Source organism: Coregonus lavaretus, assembly GCF_964263955.1.
Source record: "Coregonus lavaretus genome assembly, chromosome: 12".
In the NCBI taxonomy this organism is placed as follows: Eukaryota; Metazoa; Chordata; class Actinopteri; order Salmoniformes; family Salmonidae; genus Coregonus; species Coregonus lavaretus.
Window position 1 is genome coordinate 8,293,836 of NC_139999.1, and position 22,253 is coordinate 8,316,088.

The 22,253-nt window shown below is 40.9% G+C and overlaps 1 protein-coding gene and 1 long non-coding RNA gene across 2 annotated transcripts in view; one reads left to right on the forward strand and one right to left on the reverse strand.

Annotated features, from left to right (window-relative positions):
* LOC311137894 (SRSF protein kinase 1-like) overlaps positions 1-5,869 on the reverse strand; it is a 47,709-nt gene extending 41,840 nt beyond the window's left edge. The window contains exons 1-2 of the mRNA XM_084172500.1: positions 5,804-5,869; positions 4,925-4,979 (exon numbers count right to left, since the gene is read on the reverse strand). Coding sequence (XP_084028626.1) covers positions 4,925-4,979; positions 5,804-5,816 — 68 coding nt within the window. The 5' untranslated portion in view covers positions 5,817-5,869. The remainder of the gene's footprint in view (positions 1-4,924; positions 4,980-5,803) is intronic.
* A 2,759-nt stretch (positions 5,870-8,628) lies between these two features.
* Positions 8,629-10,828, forward strand: LOC311137897. The gene is made up of 2 exons (XR_014613996.1): positions 8,629-8,857; positions 9,775-10,828. It is a non-coding gene; the product is annotated as an uncharacterized lncRNA (long non-coding RNA).
* Positions 10,829-22,253: the final 11,425 nt, after the last annotated feature.

Here is a 22,253-nt window from a genome sequence, read left to right on the forward strand (position 1 = left end):
GTAATGTGCCGTCGCAACCTTCGCTCTCTCTCTCCCGCTACTCTCTCCTCTTCCATCCTATAATCTCTTCCCTCTGCTAAATCCTTCTCCCTCCGATCTCCTGATTCTGCCTCCTCAAACCTCCTCTCCTCCCTTTCTGCATCTTCTGACTCTCTGTCCCCTATCCTCCCGGCCGGCTTGACGACTCATTGCGAGCTCAAAGAAGAGGACTCTGGGCAGCTGAGCGGAAATGGAGGAAAACTAGACTCCCTGCGGACCTGTCATCTTTTCACTCCCTCCTCTCTACATTCTCTTCCTCTGTTTCCGCTGCTAAAGCCACTTTCTACCACTCTACATTTCAAGCCTCTGCCTCTAACCCTAGGAAGCTCTTTGCCACCTTCTCCTCCCTGCTGAATCCTCCTCCTCCTCCCCCTCTGTAGTGGGTAAGAGCGTTGTGCCAGTAACTGAAAGGTCGCTGGTTCTAATCCCCGAGCCGACTAGGTGAAAAATCTGTCGATGTGCCCTTAAGCAAGGCACTTAACCCTAATTGCTCCTGTAAGTCGCTCTGGATAAGAGCGTCTGCTAAATGACTAAAATGTAAAATGTAAATGAAAAGAAGGTTGACGACATTCGATCCACATTTATTAAGTCAAATGACACCGCTGGTCCTGCTCACACTGCCCTACCCTATGCTTTGCCTTCTTTCTCCCCAACCTGCCCGCTTGACCCTGCCCGCTTGACCCTATCCCCTCCTCGCTTGACCAGACCATTTCCGGAGACCTTCTCCCTTACCTCACCTCGCTCATCAACTCATCCTTGACCGCTGGCCATGTCCCTTCCATCTTCAAGAGAGCGAGAGTTGCACCCCTCCTCAAAAAACCTACACTCGATCCCTCCGATGTCAACAACTACAGACCAGTATCCCTTCTTTATTTTCTCTCCAAAACTCTTGAGCGTGCCGTCTCTAGCCAACTCTCCTGCTATCTCTCTCAGAATTACCTTCTTGATCCAAATGAGTCAGAAAAATCTGTCGACGTGCCCTTGAGCAAGGCACTTAACCCTAATTGCTCATGTAAGTCGCTCTGGATAAGAGCGTCTGATAAATGACAAAAAAATAATAATAATAATAATTTAGCTCAGTTGATAGAGCATGGCGTTTGCAACGCCAGGGTTGTGGGTTCGATTCCCACGGGGGGCCAGTATAAAAAATAATAATGTATTCACTAACTAAGTCGCTCTGGATAAGAGCGTCTGCTAAATGACTTAAATGTAAATGTAAACTTAGTAAATAATATATAAATAATATGCCATTTAGCAGATGTAAATGTAAACTTAGTAGAACCACCCTCCCCCTGGCTTAGACCCTAGAGCGTTTTTAAGTCTTATTTACAGTTTTACTTCAAGATATGAAATGCCACAATGACATTTGTTCTTCAAATTATGCATTTTATTAAAATATAAAAATTAACTAAATAGCCCACAAAATAAAAGGTTTTGTTTTCCCAGTTTCTCTCACTCAAAATATGAAGCGGAAAATGTAGCCGGCTGAAAATTAGTCTGTAAGCAGCCGAATTAGCCGACAGTGGAAACACTGGTGATTTGTCTCTAATGAAAAGGCTCTTTGCCATTAACCCTGTAAAGATTCCAGTCAGAAGTCACTCCAAACACACAGAGGTATTCAGTGAAAGCATAAGACAGACTGTACTGTCATAGGAACACCACTGTCAACAGGAATAATGTCAACGGTCCTTTAAATGTACTCGTTTTATTAATGATCAGTAACAGCAGCACTAAGGGCAGCAACCTTCTCTCCTACCACCTAGGATGAAGCCTCTTCACACTATTGAGATGCAGGAATGCCTGCATCAGGGCAGCTTTCACTTCACATGTCAGTGAAAGTGATTGAGTCAACCGGGTAATGTCCCGTGCCTTTTGGACCTCCATATTTTGGGAGGGAAAGTAAATAAATAAAATATCTATTTACGTTTACATTTTAGTCATTTAGCAGACGCTCTATCGGAGAAAGGACATTTGACTTTCAGAAAAACGTATTGGTCAAGCTCAGGCACTTAACTTAAGAAGTGCATTTCCCAACCTGTTATGTGCACAATCCTAACAGGGTGGACATTTGGAGCCTAAATTAGCCATAGGTCTGTGAGTGAGCAAGATTGAGCATAATGGTGAACACTTGAACAGGATTTTAAATCAAGCGTACTTCAAAAATGTTAATTTTGTCTATAATTATACCAAATATTTGATTTGATTTTGCCTAACAGGGTTGAAATTGATGAGTGAGACAAACTAACATGAAACATTTTTTAAAAAATAGATAAACTGGATGTTTATTTACCTTTTAATTTTTCCCCACCAAAGAAATGACACTCCCTGAATGTGGTGTCATTGTAGGAAAGGGTTGTTTTCTTAAAGGAGAATTACAAACTAACAGGGTGTTAAGTGATATCAGCGACACAGAAAATCTTAAATCAAATAAGAATAAATAATATGAAAAAACGTTATTGATGAGACAAGGAATATAAAATAATGAATTAAGATAAATATTTTTGGCTTATATTTCTCTTGGAAGCTGATGAATAATACCAGAGGACATGGCAAAAACGCCAACATCCACTGAAAGAAAGTGTTCAAAATGCATAAAATTCCCTTTCAAGATCCAAATGTTTGTGTTAAGGTAAAGGACACCTGACCTTATATTTAAAGCCTCTTGGAAACCACATTTTACAATACATTTACATTTTAGTCATTTAGCAGACGCTCTTATCCAGAGCGACTTACAGTTAGTGAGTGCATACATTATTTTATAAATATAATTTTTTTTTTCATACTGGCCCATACTGGTTGGACTCAAACCCACAACCCTGGCGTTGCAAACGCCATGCTCTACCAACTGAGATACATCCCTGCCGGCCATTCCCTCCCATACCCTGGACGACGCTGGGCCAATTGTGCGCCGCCCCATGGATTCGAACCAGGATCTCTAATGGCGCAGCCTTAGACCACTGCGCCACTCGGGAGACACACTACTATACACTAAATAAGAAGTGATATGTCCTGGGGACTGAAAAGGCACCGGATGGTTGGAATGACCCAACCACACAAATCAGGATGAGGAATGCACTGAATAAATGTTTTTATGAAAACCAAAACACCAGGCAGCTACCAATAAAAAGATTATAAATCACACATACACTAACTACATCAGTGGTTCCCAACCTTTTTCGGTTACTGTACCACCAACTGAATTTTGCTCTGTCCGCAGTATCCCTCATGTGCATTTTACCAGTAGGCCGATCGTCTCATGAGTCTTCTCAAGTACCCCTGGTTGGGAACCACTGCACTACATGACCAAAAGTATGTGGACACCTGCTTGTCGAACATCTCATTCCAAAATCATGGGCATTAATATGGAGTTGCCCCCCCCCCCTTGCTGCTACAACAGCCTCCACTCTTCTGGGAAGGCTTTCCACTAGATACTAACTGTAAGTCGCTCTGGATAAGAGCGTCTGCTAAATGACTAAAATGTCAAATGTAAATGTAGGTGTTGGAACATTGCTGTGGGGACTTGCTTCCATTCAGCCACAAGAGTATTAGTGAGGTCGGGCACTGATGTAGGGCGATTAGGCCTGGCTCGCAGTCTGCGTTCTAATTCATCCCAAAGGTGTTCAATGGGGTTGAGGTCAGGGCTCTGTGCAGGCCAGTCAAGTTCTTCCACACCGATCTCAACAAACCATTTATATATGGACCTCGCTTTGTGCACAGGGGCATTGTCATGCTGAAACAGGAAAGGGCCTTCCCTAAACTGTTGCCACAAAGTTGGAAGCACAGAATCGTCTAGAATGTCATTGTATGCTGTCAGATGAAGAGTGACTCATCCCTCCAAAGGATGTGTTTCCACTGCTCCAGAGTCCAATGGCGGCGAGCTTTACACCACTCCAGCCGACGCTTGGCATTGTGCATGGTGCTCTTAGGCTTGTGTGCGGCTGCTCGGCCATGGAAACCCATTTCATGAAGCTCCCGACAAACAGTTATTGTGCTGACGTTGCTTCCAGGGGTAGTTTGGAACTCGGTAGTGCGTGTTGCAACAGAGGACAGACAATTTTTACACGCTGCGCTTCAGCACTCGGCGGTCCCGTTCTGTGAGCTTGTGTGGCCTACCACTTCGCGGCTGAGCCGTTGTTGCTCCTAGACGTTTCCACTTCACCAATAACAGCACTTACAGTTGACGAGGGCAGAAATTTGATGAACTTCCTTACTGGAAAGGTGGCATCCTATGACGTTGAAAGTCACTGAGCTCTTCAGTAAGGCCATTCTACTGCCAATGTGTGTCTATGGAGATTGCATGGCTGTGTATTTGATTATATAAACCTGTCAATAACGGGTGAGGCTGAAATAGCCAAATCTACTAATTTGAAGGGGTGTCCATATACTTTTATATATAAAAGTATATATAGTCATCAATCAAATGTATTTATAAAGCCCTTTTTACATCAGCAGATGTCACAAAGTGCTATACAGAAATATAGAGTACATAAATGATTGCATTATCTAATGTTCACCAGTTCCATGTCTAGACTGTCATGGCAGTGCCCGGCCGACCCTACACTTTCAATTCAGTTATGCACAGCACTTACAAAAAAAGATTGCAGTTTTGAAACTGCAGTAAAAGCGCAGTAACTGCAGTCGACTGTGGTCTTTTGGATTTACATTTAAGTCATTTAGCAGACGCTCTTATCCAGAGCGACTTTACAGTTAGTGATGACTTAATTGCAGTTGGACTGCAGTTACACTGCAAAATTACTGCAGTAAAACAAACGTATTTTGGACGCATTATTTGCAGCATACTGCAATATTTTTTTCCCGTAAGGGAGAGGAGCACTCGACAGTAAATGTCTAACTAACCAACAGAAGTTACTAGTTAGTTACTTACTTTTTGCCGGGTTTCTTCGTCTTTGTCCTTTTCTTCCTAGCCTGGAGTGCAAGAACTGTCACCGGGATAGATGACAAAATATCATTTCATTCAGCAGAACCCTCACTTTCATGTCAATATTAGTTAGCTAGTTAGCAGCTGGTGTATCAAGCTAGCTAGCAACCAATTGGCTGGCTACTTATATTGGTAACTGGCTATAGCTAAAACACCAGTGAGACTGTTTGCATAGCGAAAACCAGGGATACAAAAGCGGTTGCATAAAGTTACAAGTGTGAAGGTAGCAGCAAACATACTGGTTAGCGATAACGACAGTTGCTAAAATGGCCAGACTTAGCTAGCGACAAAATATAGCTAGTTATAGTTAACACAGATGGTTTGGTTTATTCAATTGCACAAACGAGTTTAATAATCTGTTTATAACGTCAGAAATCAGGATGGTGCAAACAGATGTTCGACGTTTATTTGAGCGCGTACACTCAAGCGGAAAAGACCCGTAGGACACGCCTGACGCCCAAACCAATGTTTTATTCCAGAATGTATAACATTTGAGTACGGATTTGGTTAAAGCAATAGTCCGTTTTAGGTTTTTGCTATTCGGGTTAAGCGTCAGCTGTGTCCTTAGTCTCTCCCCCCACTCAAGCGCTGTGAAAATTAGCAATGCTAGCTAGCTTTACAGCTCATTTTAGCTAGCATGTGGTGGCTAGCCAGCTACAACGCGTGGTTCGCTATTGTTCAGTTTAGCAAAAAAAATGCACGGCCTTGACAATTCCTTTAATAACAGTCATATGTCCAAAATCAACGGCCTCAGCTTGTTGGCGTATTACTGTGCGCATTCACTGATACTATTAATTTATCGTCCCTATTCTTTGGGCAGGTTACCTTTCCTTTCCATGCTGTAAGCGAGCCGGCTGGAGTTGAAGCTGGAGTTGAGCGGTCCGTTTTTAGTGTAGCGGTGAGCGCAGGCGCCCCTTTCCAGGGAAAACTTCCACAACTTTCCCTCTTGACGACGCCCACTTACTGTCTCTGCCCCTCGGTAGACCTATGAAACAAAATAATAATTTATGCCAAATATATCCTCTTAGAAAATAAATATGTTCATGGATCCTATTGCTTTATGATTATATCGAATCTTATTACATGAATAAACCGTAGTCCTGCTTCACTTGCCCCAAAAATCGATCATCGTCAATCAAGCAGATGTGGCCTAGGCCAAGTCTAGGCCTACTTTATTTATAGCAGGAGTTTGCCATGCATTTGATTTATTCTGTACATTTTCCAGACGCCTTCATGGCATGCAGGTTGGATGATGCACTGTCAAGTGCCAACCTGTCCAACACCAGTCTAGTAGCGTTACCTAGTGGTACGAGTATGCACACACACCGATCAGGGCAAGCATAGATTCTTAAATACACTGTAATCCCAAACAGTTGTACTAGCTCATAAGTAATAAGGTCATAACAGTCAAATGTCGTTATGCAGTTGACCAAACTATAAAGTGTTGAGCTCTGTTGAGATTTATGCCACTTTAATTGAAGAGGGCTCAATATTTTATAGGTAATTTGTGTGGAACGCTCAAAAAAGTTTAGGGAGTGTCATGACGTTATCGACGTCATGACGTTCTGGTGGGTGGGTCATCTCTCCCTCAGGAAAGCTGAGTCAGCCATCTTGAATTTGCCTTGATGCGGGGATGTTTGGGCCGCCCGTGTGGATGTGGAACACAGTTTAATTTGTTTTAATTTGTTTGCAATGCGCAGTTTTATGCTGCTCGCTTGAAACCACCACCACCTCCGTTTTTATCATTAGTCTTATTGCCTTCGTTTTCTTAAGCGCCATCTTATCATCACCTCTGATTTGGTAAGTAACTCTGTTTTTATTTTGTTGTTTTTTTTTAATTGAATTTCGATAGTCTTAAATGTGGAACTGGGAATACATTTGTACAATGTGCACAGTGAATATTTGTTGTAAATAGTTTAAAAATCTAAGTAATTGTAACTTTAGAAGTTGTTAAATATGTGACAAATACGTTACGTTACTTCATCTTACAACGGTGTAATGTTATCAGCAGGTTTCCTGGATGAACTACATTTCCCATAATGCATGTTTGCCCGGGACATTGACGGTGGAGGAAGGTCCATGAGTTTTCGCTGTTCGCCGGTAATGCAAGTGCGTACTGTGAGTATACTTATTTCAATAAGTGTCTGCCTTACACAGTAAATATTTGACGTTATCGAGCTGTGTGTACGTGTGTGCTAGCGTGAAACGAACAATGCTAAACAACATAATGTGAGTGTGTTATCATGATGCTAACCAGGCCTGTGTTTGTATTTCTTCCTAGGCTCAAGTGTGTGGTTGTGAGATCATCTCGAAATCCTTTTAACAATTCAGGTAGGATGTATTATGAAATAGTGTTACTAATGTAATACATTGCTAAAACCAAGTATAGAGTGTATTTGTTATAATTCATTGGTATTAGATTTAAAAGGTGATCGAATAGCTCCTGATTTGTAATGTCATTAATGCATTTCTTTTGAAGCAATGTTTTTTTTTAAATGTACAAGTGAATAGGTTGGTTTACTTTTAAGTTTAAATTTCCCACGTATCCCGTTAAAGTTTTGACCAATGAGCTAACTTGTTAAGTTGTGGCCAATGGGAGAGTGGACTGGTTGCCGGGAAAGAAAAGGGAGGGAAAAGTTGAAAGAAGGGAGAGGAGAGACGTTAGTGGGGTTGGTGAAGGAAAAAACGACCAAAGGAAACGATAAAGAGAGAACAAAACCATACCTACAGAGTTTTTTTTAAGGGAAATCCTGATTTTATTTCTATAAGAGTGTTTATTATTTAGTTAAGAAAGACCAAGTGGAGACTGAAGCTGCCGTCGCATTGTGGAGACATTCGACATCCTAGAGGTTAGCCTAGCATCGTGCAAGACTTGGAGAGAATTGCTTGTGACGATCAGTTCGGGTTTCCAACGGATGTCTGTTGCTGCTACCGAGTACTGGCTGCATTGATAGCTGTGTTCGGGGTGGATCTTGTGAGGACACCTGCACGGAACTACTATATTTTGCTGAGGCATTATCTACAAGTAGTGAGTAACTACAAATGTGGGGTGGACTTCGGGACATTATGTATGTCGTCATTTTTTTTATGAGCTCCAACGCGCGCCCAGGGTTTAAGCCAGCTTGCAAATAATTTGGACATGGGGTTGTGGAAAAATCATTGGGGTTTATAATTTGTATTTCTTTTGATGTGATACATTGAACATTTGATTAATATAGAACTTGAACCTTATGTCTGTTGTATTGGTGGAGTCATTTACTGTTTCAGTTTCATTTAATGCATGGGAAAGCATATCCTTATAACAATAACCAAGTCTATAATCATTATATCTGAAGTTAATACCCTATTTGTCATTCACCCTAGCAAGTTTACAATAGGGATTCTTATTGGAGATGTCCTTCTCACCTAATATCCCATGCTGTTCAGATATTCTAAATAAGGTAATATCGTGAGAGTCAAATTCGAGCCTGGTGAGAGGGTTACACTAATAATTGGTTTTATTTTATGTGTTTCCACAGTCATTCTTTTGCTATTTCTCTAAATGTTTTTATCTCAACTGTGGGGTCAACAGTTGATCACTTGAACCCTTTATTAATACTTTGTTAAATACAAAGAACAACAACAGAAATAGCAGATCTATAAGCACACAACTTTGATGCTTTGCTTGTTAATAACTAACTTGCTTATCTTTTAACATTTTCATTTTTACTATAATTAGTGTACAATGAATGTTTTTGATATTTGTGTAATTATTATTGTAATGGATATTTTTTGTCCATGTAGGAACAACGTGATGTAAATATGAGACGGGCCCTCGTCCTTCGTGCACTTCCTGTGTACCTGCATGAAGATGCCTCCAAGTTTTTCAGGACCTGTAATGTAAGTGTACTGGCCTCACTATCAATCCCTTTGCTTAGCTATTCAGTCAGCTTAAACATGACATCACTCAAAGAACTCTAGGAGAACCAGAGGGGCATTCCAGAAAGCAGGTTATGTGAAAACCATCAGTATAGCCAATTGTATTTTTTCCAACAATGTAATTTCAAAGTCCGTGTTTCTAGTTTGTCGCCGCATTGAGTATGAGATAAAATGTTTTTATATTTCATTTTCAGCCGATTTTAAATAAAACAAAATAGCCTAAAATAAAACATTGAACAACATTCAACCACTTCCTTAAAGGCTAATATAAAATAAAGTGATGTTAAATTCAAAATGAAAAGACGACTGCATCTGAAACTCTGTCAGTGATTTATATAACAGCCGCAGCCAGAAAATGTCTGCTTCCTGTTTTCTCCCGTTGCCATGGTGAATAACCGTATCGGAGCTCCATTGATGATGGCTTTTTACTAGTCGTCAGGCACAAGCTCAACTCCGAGTTAACGTACTCTGAGTCAACTTACCTAACTCAGATCAGCTGTTCTGTAACTGAAAACTCAGTTTCACTTCACAGGGTAAGTCAACTCTGAGTTCAGGGTTAGGCTCAGATTGTTGAACCTCCTTTCTGGAATAGCCCCCAGAACCTGTTTATTAAGTTTCCTTGAGTTGTTATTCTGCAAACTGACATGTAGAAATTACATAAATGAAAAGGTAAGTATAAAGAATTCCACTAAACAAAAAGTATGCTTACAGGTAGGTGTGAAACTAACATAAAATAATAAGCATGTGTAAAGAAAATAGTTTAAACATGTAGCTTAGTTGCAGTCTAAGTGCAAAGTGACCGTAATGTCTAGACATCATTAGCATGATTTGTATCCTTGAGGGGCTGAACTCATTTTTGTATTATTTGTGTTTTATAGTCAGCAGATGGTCCAGACCTCACTGACACTCCGGTGGCTCTCCTGACAGTTGTCACTGATGATACTACTGATGCGGCCCTCTTCAGCCCTGAGAGCATCTGTATTGTCGTGGAAGATGAAATACTTGTGAGTGGTCCCACAAACCTGGCTGACTCATTTCTCCTGCTCTTTGGGTATGTCTATGCACTAGACCTACAGTACCCAAAGAATCTTGAGCTTACATTCACATTTATCCAAAAAGTTGTGATGTGTCTTGAGGACAACAAACCACTGAAAGGCTGTCTACTGACACTGAAGAATGATTTGTTCAATGAGTGAATCACTCAGAATGGACTATTTGTTGAGCTGAGTATTGAGGATGTTTTTAGTTTTTTTCCCCTCTTTACAAATGTAATAATTTGCCTCTTCTACCTCATGTTTAATATGTTACACTGTTTGCCTCTTCTACCTCAGATTTAATACATTGATTGTTAATAGATAAATATCACAACATTGACGTATTGCCAAGCCCAAGTTTTTGTACTGTACTTGTGGGAAACGACTGTTGAATTCGTGCACTATACATGTTTAATGTTGTGTGACCTAATGCTTACCATGATGTTGCCAGTTGAAGTACGGCACAGTAGAAACCAGTACTTTTATTTGAATGTTTTATTTTAAAAAAGTGAGTTGCAGCCTTCAAGGTACAGTAAGTGCCAAAACGTTTTAAATGGCTCCACATTCTAATAGTTGTCATTGCTGTTGAGGATGGATTATAATTAGAATCTTATTGAATTTTATCATGAAGCCTTTGTGAGTTTTTATCATAATGTTTACTGAATAGTGTGATATGGAGACCCAAAAACTGAATCTACCCTCTGTAGCAATGACCACTATCAGAATATGGAACTATTAACACTTAATGTACTTTAAAACACATTTTGTTTTTATGGAGTCATTTCCTTTTCCTTTTTTGTTTTAATTTATGACAAGCACTTTGTTTTGACTGAGCTCCTTTTGATTCGTGCCTTTTTAAAAGCACATTGTGTTGAATAAAAAAAAAGTTAAATTGTCACTGTGGTGTCACTTTCATGTTTTCTAACATTATTCGCTGATTATAATTGTGTAATGGACCGACATCAGTATTTCAGTTTAGAATTAATTTTGATTGCATGTCCCACATTATGAGTTGAAGAATATTGAAAATTTTGAGTGTATTTCACACATTATATGAGTTGAAGAATATTTAATATTTTGAGTGTATTTCCCACATTTATGAGTTGAAGAATATTGAAAATGTTGAGTGTATTTCCCACATTATATGAGTTGAAAAATATTGAAAATTTTGAGTGAATTACTCCCCAATTATAAGTTGAGGAATATAAATATTTATAAGATAACATTGAGATAATTTAAGGCAACTGTAAATGTAATTTTTATTTTATGTAAACTTAAAACATTTAAAAACATCACTAAAATATTTTTGTGTAATCTGTTACAAAATAATTTTTGAGTTATGTGAATTTATTAGGGTTTACAGTGTAGCTGGTTTCCCATATTAATCTCAGGTAAAAGTGTAGCATTCCTACTAAACTCAGCAAAAAAAGAAACTTGTCTTTCAAAGATAATTCGTAAAAATCCAAATAACTTCACAGATCTTAATGTCCCATGCTTGTTTAATGAACCATAAACAATTAATGAACATGCACCTGTGGAACGGTCGTTAAGACTATAACAGTTTACAGACCGTAGGCAATTAAGGTCACAGTTATGAAAACTTAGGACACTAAAGAGGCCTTTCTACTGACTCTGAAAAACACCAAAAGAAAGATGCCCAGGGTCCCTGCTCATCTGCGTGAACGTGCCTTAGGCATGCTGCAAGGAGGCATGAGGACTGCAGATGTGACCAGGGCAATACATTGCAATGTTCGTACTGTGAGACGCCTAAGACAGCGCTACAGGGAGATAGGACTGACAGCTGATCGTCCTCGCAGTGGCAGACCACGTGTAACAACACCTGCACAGGATCGGTACATCCAAACATCACACCTACGGGACAGGTACAGGATGGCAACAACAACTGCCCGAGTTACACCAGGAACGCACAATCCCTCCATCAGTGCTCAGACTGTCTGCAATAGGCTGAGAGAGGCTGGACTGAGGGCTTGTAGGCCTGTTGTAAGGTAGGTCCTCACCAGACATCACCGGCAACAACGTCGCCTATGGGCACAAATCCACCGTCGCTGGACCAGACAGGACTGGCATAAAGTGCTCTTCACTGACGAGTCACGGTTTTGTCTCACCAGGGGTGATGGTCGGATTCGCGTTTCATCGGAGGAATGAAAGAGTGGGGTAACATCTCACAGCAAGAACTGGCAAATCTGGTGCAGTCCATGAGGAGGAGATGCACTGCAGTACTTAATGCAGCTGGTGGCCACAAAAGATACTGACTGTTACTTTTGATTTTGACCCCCCCCCCCTTTGTTCAGGAACACATTATTCAATTTCTGTTAGTCACATGTCTGTGGAACTTGTTCAGTTAATGTCTCAGTTGTTGAATCTTGTTATGTTCATACAAATATTTACACATGTTAAGTTTGCTGAAAATAAACGCAGTTGACAGTGAGAGGACGTTTCTTTTTTTGAAGAGTATATATATGCCAGGGGCGCAACTTTCACTGGGGACTTAAGTCATTTTTGGGGATATCTGTACTTTACTTGACTATTTATATTTTTTACAACTTTTACTTTTACTTCACTACATTCCAAAATAAAATAATGTACTTTTTACTCCATACATTTATCCAGACACCCAGAAGTACTCGATACATTTTGAATACTTAGCAGGACAGGAAAATGAACCAATCACGCACTTATCAAGAAAACATCCATGGTCATCCCTACTGCCTCTGATCTGGCGGACTCACTAAACCACAAATGCTTCATTTGTCAATTATGTGTTGGAGTGTGACCCTGGCTATCCATAATTAAAATAAAAACAATAAATTGTGCTGTTTGATTTGCTTAATATAAGCAATTTGAAATTATTTATACTTTTACTTTTGATACTTACAGTGCCTTCGGAAAGTATTCAGACCCCTTGACTTTTTCCACATTTAGTTACGTTACAGCCTTATTCTAAAATAGATTAAATAAATAAAAATCCTCAGCAATCTACACACAATACCCCATAATGACAAAGCGAAAACAGGTTTTTAGAAATGTTTGCAAAAAACAGAAATATCTTATTTACATAAGTATTCAGACCCTTTGCTATGAGACTCGAAATTGAACTGAGGTGCATCCTGTTTCCATTGATCATCCTTGAGATGTTTGTACAACTTGACTGGAGTCCACCTGTGCTAAATTCAATTGATTTGAAATTATTTGGAAAGGCACACACCTGTCTATATAAGGTCCCACAGTTGAAAGTGCATGTCAGAGCAAAAACCAAGCCATGAGGTTGAAGGAATTGTCCGTAGAGCTGGGGAAGGGTACCAAACAATTTCTGCAGCATTGAACATCCCCAAGAACACAGTGGCCTCCATCATTCTTAAATCAAAGAAGTTTGGAACCACCAAGACTCTTCCTAGAGCTGGCCCCCTGGCTAAACTGAGCAATCAGGGGAGAAGGTTCTTGGTCAGGGAGGTGAGCTTTGACAGAGCTCTGTGGAAATGGGAGAACCTTCCAGAAGGACAACCATCTCTGCAGCACTCCACCAATCAGGCCTTTATGGTAGAGTGGCCAGACGGACGCCACTCCTCAGTAAAAAGTACATGACAGCCCGCTTGGAGTTTGACGAAAAGCACCTAAAGACGCTTTTTCAGTTCTGCCCACAAATGTTCTATAGGATTGAGGTCAGGGCTTTGTGATGGCCACTCCAATACCTTTACTTTGTTGTCCTTAAGCCATTTTGTCACAACTTTGGAAGTATGCTTGGGGTCATTGTCCATTTGGAAGACCCATTTGCGAACAAGCTTTTTTTTTTTTTTTTTTTATAATATGTTTATTATTTTCCAATAAAAATAAAGTAAAAGAGACAGCAATACAAACAATGACATTCATTGTACTGTTGGATGGGATGGCCAGTTTAGAGGACAAAACAAAAGTTAACTCACACATACACAAAATAAAACAAAATCCTATTAGGTGGTACGTGTATAAGAAGACAGCATATAGTCATTACAAGCAGTGTAGTTCAGCCAAAAATAAATATTGAGTGGAGTACAGCACAGAGTAGCCGCAGATCGTCAGCCCAGTTATGAAGCGGGACTAGACCATTTATCCAGTATCGGCTGCCATATTTTGTAAAACAATGGACTTCTATTGGAGGTGTTGTATCGAATCTTTTCCATATGGATTACATTCCCTAAATCCCGTAACCACATTTCAAAGGTAGGTACAGTCTCCAATTTCCAAAATTGCAATATGAGCCTTTTGGCTAATAGAGTACAAAGAGAGACAGCTTTCCCCTCCTGGTTATTCCCATCAACTGTACCAAACAGAGCGATCAATGGGTCTGGGGCTAGAACTCTATCAAAGGCCTTAGATAAGTAATCAAAAATGAGAGCCCAGTAAGCCTGTAATTTAGGGCATGTCCAGAATAAGTGGGACAACGTCCCCTCCTCCTGCTTGCACCTCTCACACAGTGGTGAGGTGTCCGGGAATATTTTATGCAGTTTTACTTTTGAGTAGTGTAACCTGTGTATCACCTTAAACTGTACAAGGTTGTGTCTGGCATTCACTGAAATGTGGTTTATATTCCTGAGAGCTTCTATCCAGTCCTCATTTGAGATTTCTGAACCAAGTTCTTGTTCCCAAGCCCTTTTAATGGTGTCTGTGGATACCTCTATGTGGGCCTGTAGCACATCATACAGTCTGGAGACCGACCCTTTTGAATGGGGTTTGACAAGGATCAAGCTATCTAATGTAGGACTATTTGGCTTCATGCCATACTGTGGGATGTGTGTCCTTAAGAAATTCCTGATTTGGAGGTATCTGAAAAAATGTGTTGTTGGCATGTTGAACTTTGCCTGTAGTTGTTGAAATGAAGCTAACTGACCATCTATGTATAGATTACCAATTGTTGTGAGCCCCTTCTCCCTCCACTGTGAAAACACCACATCATCCATTGCAGGGTGGAAAGCATGATTCCGGCTAATCGGGCTGTCTATGTACACAGTGGGTATGTTAAGAAAATCCCTAATCTGTTTCCAGATCCTAAGAGTATGACAAATGACTGGATTGGAGTCATAAGTGGCTTTTTTCACATATGATGGGCTATTAACAAGTGCAGGGAGTGAGGAACGTTGACAGGAGGCCTGCTCAATCAAAAGCCATGAAGGCATATCCTTCCGTCTCATCTCAGGTAAACTTTCCCTCCAGAAAGACACAATGTTCAGATTAGCAGCCCAATAATACAGTTTGAAGTGAGGAATGCCAAAGCCCCCCTCTATCTTGTACTTGCATAAATGCTTCTTTGCAATTCTGGCTGCCTTGTTATCCCATAAAAATGGAGTTACTATTGAATCCAGTTTCTTAAAATAGCTTTGTGGTATGAAATTGGGTAGACATTGGAAGAGGTAAAGAAACCTGGGTAGGACAACCATTTTAATAGCGTTTATACGACCAACCAAGGAAATAGGCAGAGTTTTCCAGAAATCTATATTTTGTTTAAGCTGATATATTTTCATGTCCCAATTCACTTTCAATAGCTGGTCGAGGTCTCTTGTCACTACAATGCCAAGGCTTGTGAACTTGTCCCTCACTGTTCTAAGCGGGGTAGATTGCAGAAATTGCATATCCACAGGCCGTGATATTGGCATCATCTCACTTTTTTGCCAGTTTATCTTGTAGCCAGAGAAGGAGCCGAATGTGTTTATCAAGTTAAGTAATGGTGGAATAGACGTTTTAGGCTTGGACAAAAACAAAAGAACATCGTCTGCATATAGGGAAATTTTGTGCTGTGTGTCTTTTATTTTAACAGAAGCTATATCGGCACATGCCTGAATGCGCGTAGCAAGGGGTTCCATGGCTATAGCGAAGAGAGCAGGCGAAATAGGGCACCCCTGTCGGCACCCCTTGAACAGGCGGAATGACTGCGACATTTCCTGATTGGTCACCACGGACGCCATTGGGTGTGCATAAATAATTCTTATCCAATTAATAAATTCCTTTCCAAATCCGAAATGCTCCAGAACCGATATCATATACTTCCACTCAATCTGATCAAACGCCTTCTCTGCATCAAGAGCTATTACCACTGCCTCAACTTTATGATCATGATACATTACGTTGAAAAGGCGTCTCAAATTGTAGTATATATGTCGGCCCGGGATAAAACCTGTCTGGTCAGGGTGTATGATGTCGGAAATATATTTTTTCAATCGGTTTGCCAATATCTTTGTCAACACCTTGTTTTCTATGGGGAGTAACGACACGGGGCGATACGACGACATCTCCATGGAATCTCTATCTTTTTTCAAGATCAGGGCTATTGTAGCCTCATACAGTGTTTGCGGGAGTTTGGTATTTTCTTTGGATTGTTGAAACATTCGCAGCATAAGTGGAGATAGACTAGCGCAGTACTTCTTATAGAATTCTATTACATATCCATCGGGCCCAGGGGCCTTGCTGTTTGGAAATTGTGCTATCGCTGTGTTAATTTCATCTAATGTTATCCCTGCATCGAGTGCGGCAGCTGCCCCCCTGTCTAGTTTAGGAAGTTCACAATCAGCGAGAAAGCGTTCCATAGTTTGTGGATCAGTAGCATCGCATTTTGATTGGTATAGCTCTGAGTAAAACTGTGCAAAGCATTTATTAATGTCCTGCGGATCTGTTACTATTTTACCCTTCTTGTCTTTTATTTTGTGAATAGCTCTAGATGCTTGTACATGCCTTAGCTGTCTTGCTAATAATTTATGTGGTTTGTCCCCCAGTTCAAAATAACTTTGTTGCGTTCTAGCAAGTAAAGAGCCCACCCGTTTCGAAAGGATGGTATTGTATTCATACTTTAACTTTGTGATCTTCTCAAGGACTGTATACGAGGAATTTGTCCTAAAAACGTTCTCCTGTTCCCCTAACTCTCTTTCAATTTCTCTCAGCCTAGTATTGGCACGTTTCTTCCTCTCTGATGTATAAGAAATAATGTAACCTCTAATCACAGCCTTTAGAGATTCCCAAAGGGTGGAGTCGTCAACATCCCCCGTGTCGTTAGTACTGAGGAAAAAGGCAATCTGCTCCTCCAAATACTGACAAAAAGCCTCATCTTTCAACAGGTATGCGTCTAAGCGCCACGGTCGCCGACCTGTCGACATATTGTCGAGTTTCAGCACCATGGACAGAGGAGAGTGGTCCGTAATTAGAATGGGGTGATAGGTAACCGACTCAGCTGCTGAGATTAGTTTGGAGTCCAACAAAAAATAGTCAATTCTGGAATATGATTTATGAACTGATGAGAAGAAAGAATAATCCCTGTCTGTTGGGTGCGTCAGTCTCCAAATATCGACAATGTTAAGGTTTGTCATCAATGTATTTAGACAGACACTGGCATTTGATTGTTGAAGTGACCTTGATAGCTGTTTATCTAAAAGAGGGTCTAACGTACAGTTAAAGTCACCTCCAACAATAACACTTGTATCCGAGATATTTGGTATGGCCTTAAATACCCTTTGAAAAAATAATGGATCATCGAAGTTGGGTCCATATAAATTGACCAAGGTTATTGGTTTTGAATTCAGTGTACCAGCCACAATAATATACCGACCATTAGGATCTGAAATCGAGGTTGAGTAAACAAAAGGAATGTTTTTCCTTATCAGGATTGCTACCCCTCTCGCTTTTGCATCAAAGTTAGACTGGTATATCTGACCGATCCAGCCGACTCGTAGCTTGGCCTGCGCGGGGCGTTTAATATGAGTTTCTTGAAGAAGCACTATGTCAGCACCCAGTGATTTAAGATGAGAAAAAACCTTAGCTCGTTTCACGACATGCCCTAATCCATTACAGTTCCAGCTGACTATCTTTATTCCACCTGGTCTACTCTGTGCTCGGTCACTATGTGGCATTTCTTATTTTAAAGCAAATTGCTGCTGTCATACAAAACCCAGAAGAAAAACGTCCCGCCGTGCGGGAGCTTGTCATGCCACCTGTACTAATAAACGTGAACATAAAACACAGACCCCAACCCCCCTCCCGTCCCTTTACTGAGTGACTTCCCCAAACGAAGCACTCCTTGGCTAACACACAAACGTTAGGGTGTCTAGACATAAAGCTTGAACTAACTCGTCGTCTATAGATGCTCCGCATATTAACTAATATTAAATAACACTTAACTTAACTCTCATGTTAGGGGGTGAGTGTCGCTAAAACATGACATGCCAAACAATGCTATATTAGCCACAACATCTCACCTATCCTATAAGTCCCAATTTCTGATCTTCTGATCGAAAAGACATAGGCCGGAAATTCAATTCACACACATTCCTGGCCTGTATTTGGCCATTTAGCCTGCTGGCACAGCCGTTCTGTATCCTCATCAGGGGAGCTTGCTTGTCAAGAACAGATCTGCCTCTTTTGCGTTGTCAAACGTACGTGTTGATCCCTCGACTGTCACCTTAAACCGGGCTGGGAAGAGGAATCCATATCGGATGTTGGCCGCCCTGCATTTGTTGCGTACCTCATCATACTCTTTCCGTTGGTTCCTCACCTCCAAGGTAAGATCTGGGTAGAAAGACACCCTGGCTCCGTTGTAGTTAAGGGGGAACTTTTGACTAGCCAGCTTGAGGATGAGATCCCTGGTGTGGGGATAGTGCAGCCTTACAATGAATGGCCTTGGTGGCCCGCCCTTGGCCGGCTTCGTTGCCTGTGCTCTGTGTGCGCGGTCGATCAGGATGGCCGTTTTGAAGTGTTCACTCCCCAGCAATGCCGGTATCAGCTCCGAGACAAATTCAGTGGGTTTCCCTTTCTCCGTGTCCTCCTGGATCCCACATATACGGATGTTCTGGCGTCTTGAATGCGACTCGAGCATTTCCAGTCGGGCCTTCAGGGTTTTGTTGTCATTTTTGAACGTTGCGCACTGTTTCTCTATGTCCTGTAGCCTGGCCTCGTGATCGATTGTCGTCTGCTCAACCTCGTGCACCCTTCCCTTAGTTGCCTTCACAGTTTCGGCCAAAGTCCCAATACTCTTTGAGATATCAGCCAACCTTGTGTCCACCTTCTTGCTTAGTGCGTTTATGGCAGCCAGTATGTCACTTTGAGTAGGATCTGTGGGGAACTCTTGGAAGCTAGCCTCTTCAGCTAGCTCCTCGTGGGTCGGCGACGTTGAAATTGGTTCGTTGTCTATCTCATTCCAATTATCTTGTTTAGCGCCCCCTTTTTTGTTGCCTTTTCCCTTTGTCATATTTGTTTGAAGTTATAGGTTGTGAGAGGTTAAGATAAATATTAATTTGTTTCAAAATTGAGCGGAGCTCTAGCAATGCACGTCTACTCCATAGCACGCTCTCTAGCGCCCCGCGAACAAGCTTTAACTTCCTGACTGATGTCTTGAGATGTTGCTTCAATATATCCACATAATTTTCCTTCCTCATGATGCCATCTATTTTGTGAAGTGCACCAGTCCCTCCTGCAGCAAAGCACCCCCACAGCATGATGCTGCCACCCCCGTGCTTCACGATTGGGATGGTGTTCTTCGGCTTCAAGCGTCCCCCTTTTTCCTCCAAACATAATGATGGTCATTATGGCCAAACAGTTCTATTTTTGTTTCATCAGACCAGAGGACATTTCTCAAAAAAGTATGATCTTTGTCCCCATGTGCAGTTGCAAACTGTAGTCTGGCTTTTTTATGATGGTTTTGGAGCAGTGGCTTCTACCTTGCTGAGTGGACTTTCAGGTTATGTTGATATAGGATTCGTTTTACTGTGGATATAGATACTTTTGTACCTGTTTCCTCCAGCATCTTCACAAAGTCCTTTGCTGTTGTTCTGGGATTGATTTGCACTTTTCGTACCAAAGTACGTTCATCTCTAGGAGACAGAACACATCTCCTTCCTGAGCGGTATGACGGCTGCGTGGTCCCATGGTGTTTATACTTGCGTACTGTTGTTTGTATAGATGAACGTGGTACCTTCAGGCGTTTGGAAATTGCTCCCAAGGATGAACCAGACTTGTGGAGGTCTACCATTTTTTTTTCTGAGGTCTTGGCTGATTTCTTTTGATTTTCCCCTAATGTCAAGCAAAGAGGAACTGAGTTTGAAGGTAGGCCTTGAAATACATCCACGGGTACACCTCCAATTGACTCAAATGATGTCAATTAGCCTATCAGAAGCTTCTAAAGCCATGACATCCTTTTCTGGAATTTTCCAAGCTGTTTAAAGGCACAGTCAACTTAGTGTATGTAAACTTCTGACCCACTGGAATTGTGATACAGTGAATTATAAGTGAAATAATCTGTCTGTAAACAATTGTTGGAAAAATGACTTGTGTCATGCACAAAGTAGATGTCCTAACCAACATGCCAAAACGATAGTTTGTTAACAAGAAATTTGTGGAGTGGTTGTAAAACAAGTTTTAATTACTCCAACCTAAGTGTATGTAAACGTCTGACTTCAACTGTATATATATATATATAAATAATAGGCTACAGTAGGCTACTAAATACAATTTCCAGTGACACACTGACTCACCTAATGATGAAGATGAAGCCATAGGCTACTACTCACAGTGATGGCCGATGCGCTCCTCTTGGCAATAGCCTATCTCAAGATGAGCTACTTTGAAAAAGAGTTCTGCTGTTCGCCAAAAATTGGGAGTTGTTGAGATTTTTTTCCTTCTATTGGTTCTACAGAAAGATTCGTCTTTTTTCAGCGGTAGGCATTTGCTTTTCAAACTGTACGTGTTTCACGCGATTGTATTTAGAAATGTGCAAAAGGCAAACAGAAAGTGGCTACCAACCATATAAATATAATCCATAGATGGCAGTTCCCATTCAAGTCAATCTACACACAAAACCCATAATGACAAAGTGAAAATTGGTTTTTTGATTTTTTTGCAAATTTATCAAAAATAAAAAACAGAAATACCTTATTTACATAAGTATTCAGACCCTTTGCTATTGACTCGAAATTGAGCTCAGGTGCATCCTGTTTCCATTGATCATCCTTGAGATGTTTCTACAACTTGATTGGAGTCCACCTGCGGTAAATTCAATTGATTGGACATGGATATGTTTTTCAGCGGCAGGGACTAGGAGACCTTCAGGATCAAGGGAAAGATGAATGGAGCAAAGTACAGAGAGATCTTTGATGAAAACCTGCTCCAGAGCACTCAGGACCTCAGACTGGGGTGAAGGTTTGCCTTCCAACAGGACAATGACCCTAAGCACACAGTCAAGACAATGCAGGAGTGGCTTCGGGACAAGTCTCTGAAAGTCCTTGAGTGGCCTAGCCAGAGCCCAGACTTGAGCCCGATCGAACATCTCTGGAGAGACCTGAAAATAGCTGTGCAGCGATGATCCCCATCCAACTTGACAGAGCTTGAGAGGATCTGCAGAGAAGAATGGGAGAAACTCCCCAAATACAGGTGTGCCAAGCTTGTAGCGTAATACCCAAGAAGACTTGGGGCTGTAATCTCTGCCAAAGGTGCTTTAACAAAGTACTGAGTAAAGGGTCTGAATACTTATGTAAATGTGATATTTCAGTTTTTTATTTTTTAATGAATTAGAAAACAATTCTATAAATCTGTTCTTGCTTTGTCATTATGGGGCATTGTGTGCATTGTGTGTATATTGATGATGACAATGTAATCCATTTTTGAATAAGGCTGTAACATAACAAAATGTGGAAAAATTCAAGTGGTCTGAATACATTCCAAATGGACTGTATGTAACTGTATATGTAGAAAATAGGTACACAATGGAAATAAGTCCCCGACTTTAATGTGCAATCCCAGTCACTGTAAAACATCTTTGTCTATATACGTATTTTTTTAACTCACACATAAAATCTAGCAATCAATCAATCCAAACTGTGCAGCGACCAATTGATGAATGGAAAGAGACATCAGTAACAAAATACCCCAAAATGTAATGACATTCAGAGATTGTCAAGCCAAGCTTTCGATACTGGGTAAGCCTACAAGTTAGGGAGGGATGTATTTTCTGTTTGTAGAGATTGACATAGTCTATTTATTGTGTTAAATGCAAACCATGATATTGAAGTGCACGAAGTCAGCATGCTTTGTTGTGTGGTGCATTGGCACAGTAACCTGTTGGTGGAAAATTAGTTGCATATATTTTATATAATTATAAATATGGCATCAAAATATTGAAAATCTGATTTCCCTCTAGCTGATCATTGTCTGCAGCCGGCTCTGATCGTAGTGTAATGAAACAGGCAGGGAGCGGTGAGCGGGTCTGTGGTGGTCGGCGAACCCTCAACCTTCTGGCCTGTAACCCTTTGGGGAGGGGGGTGCATTTTCTTTAATGACACCTTGAGTTGGACCAG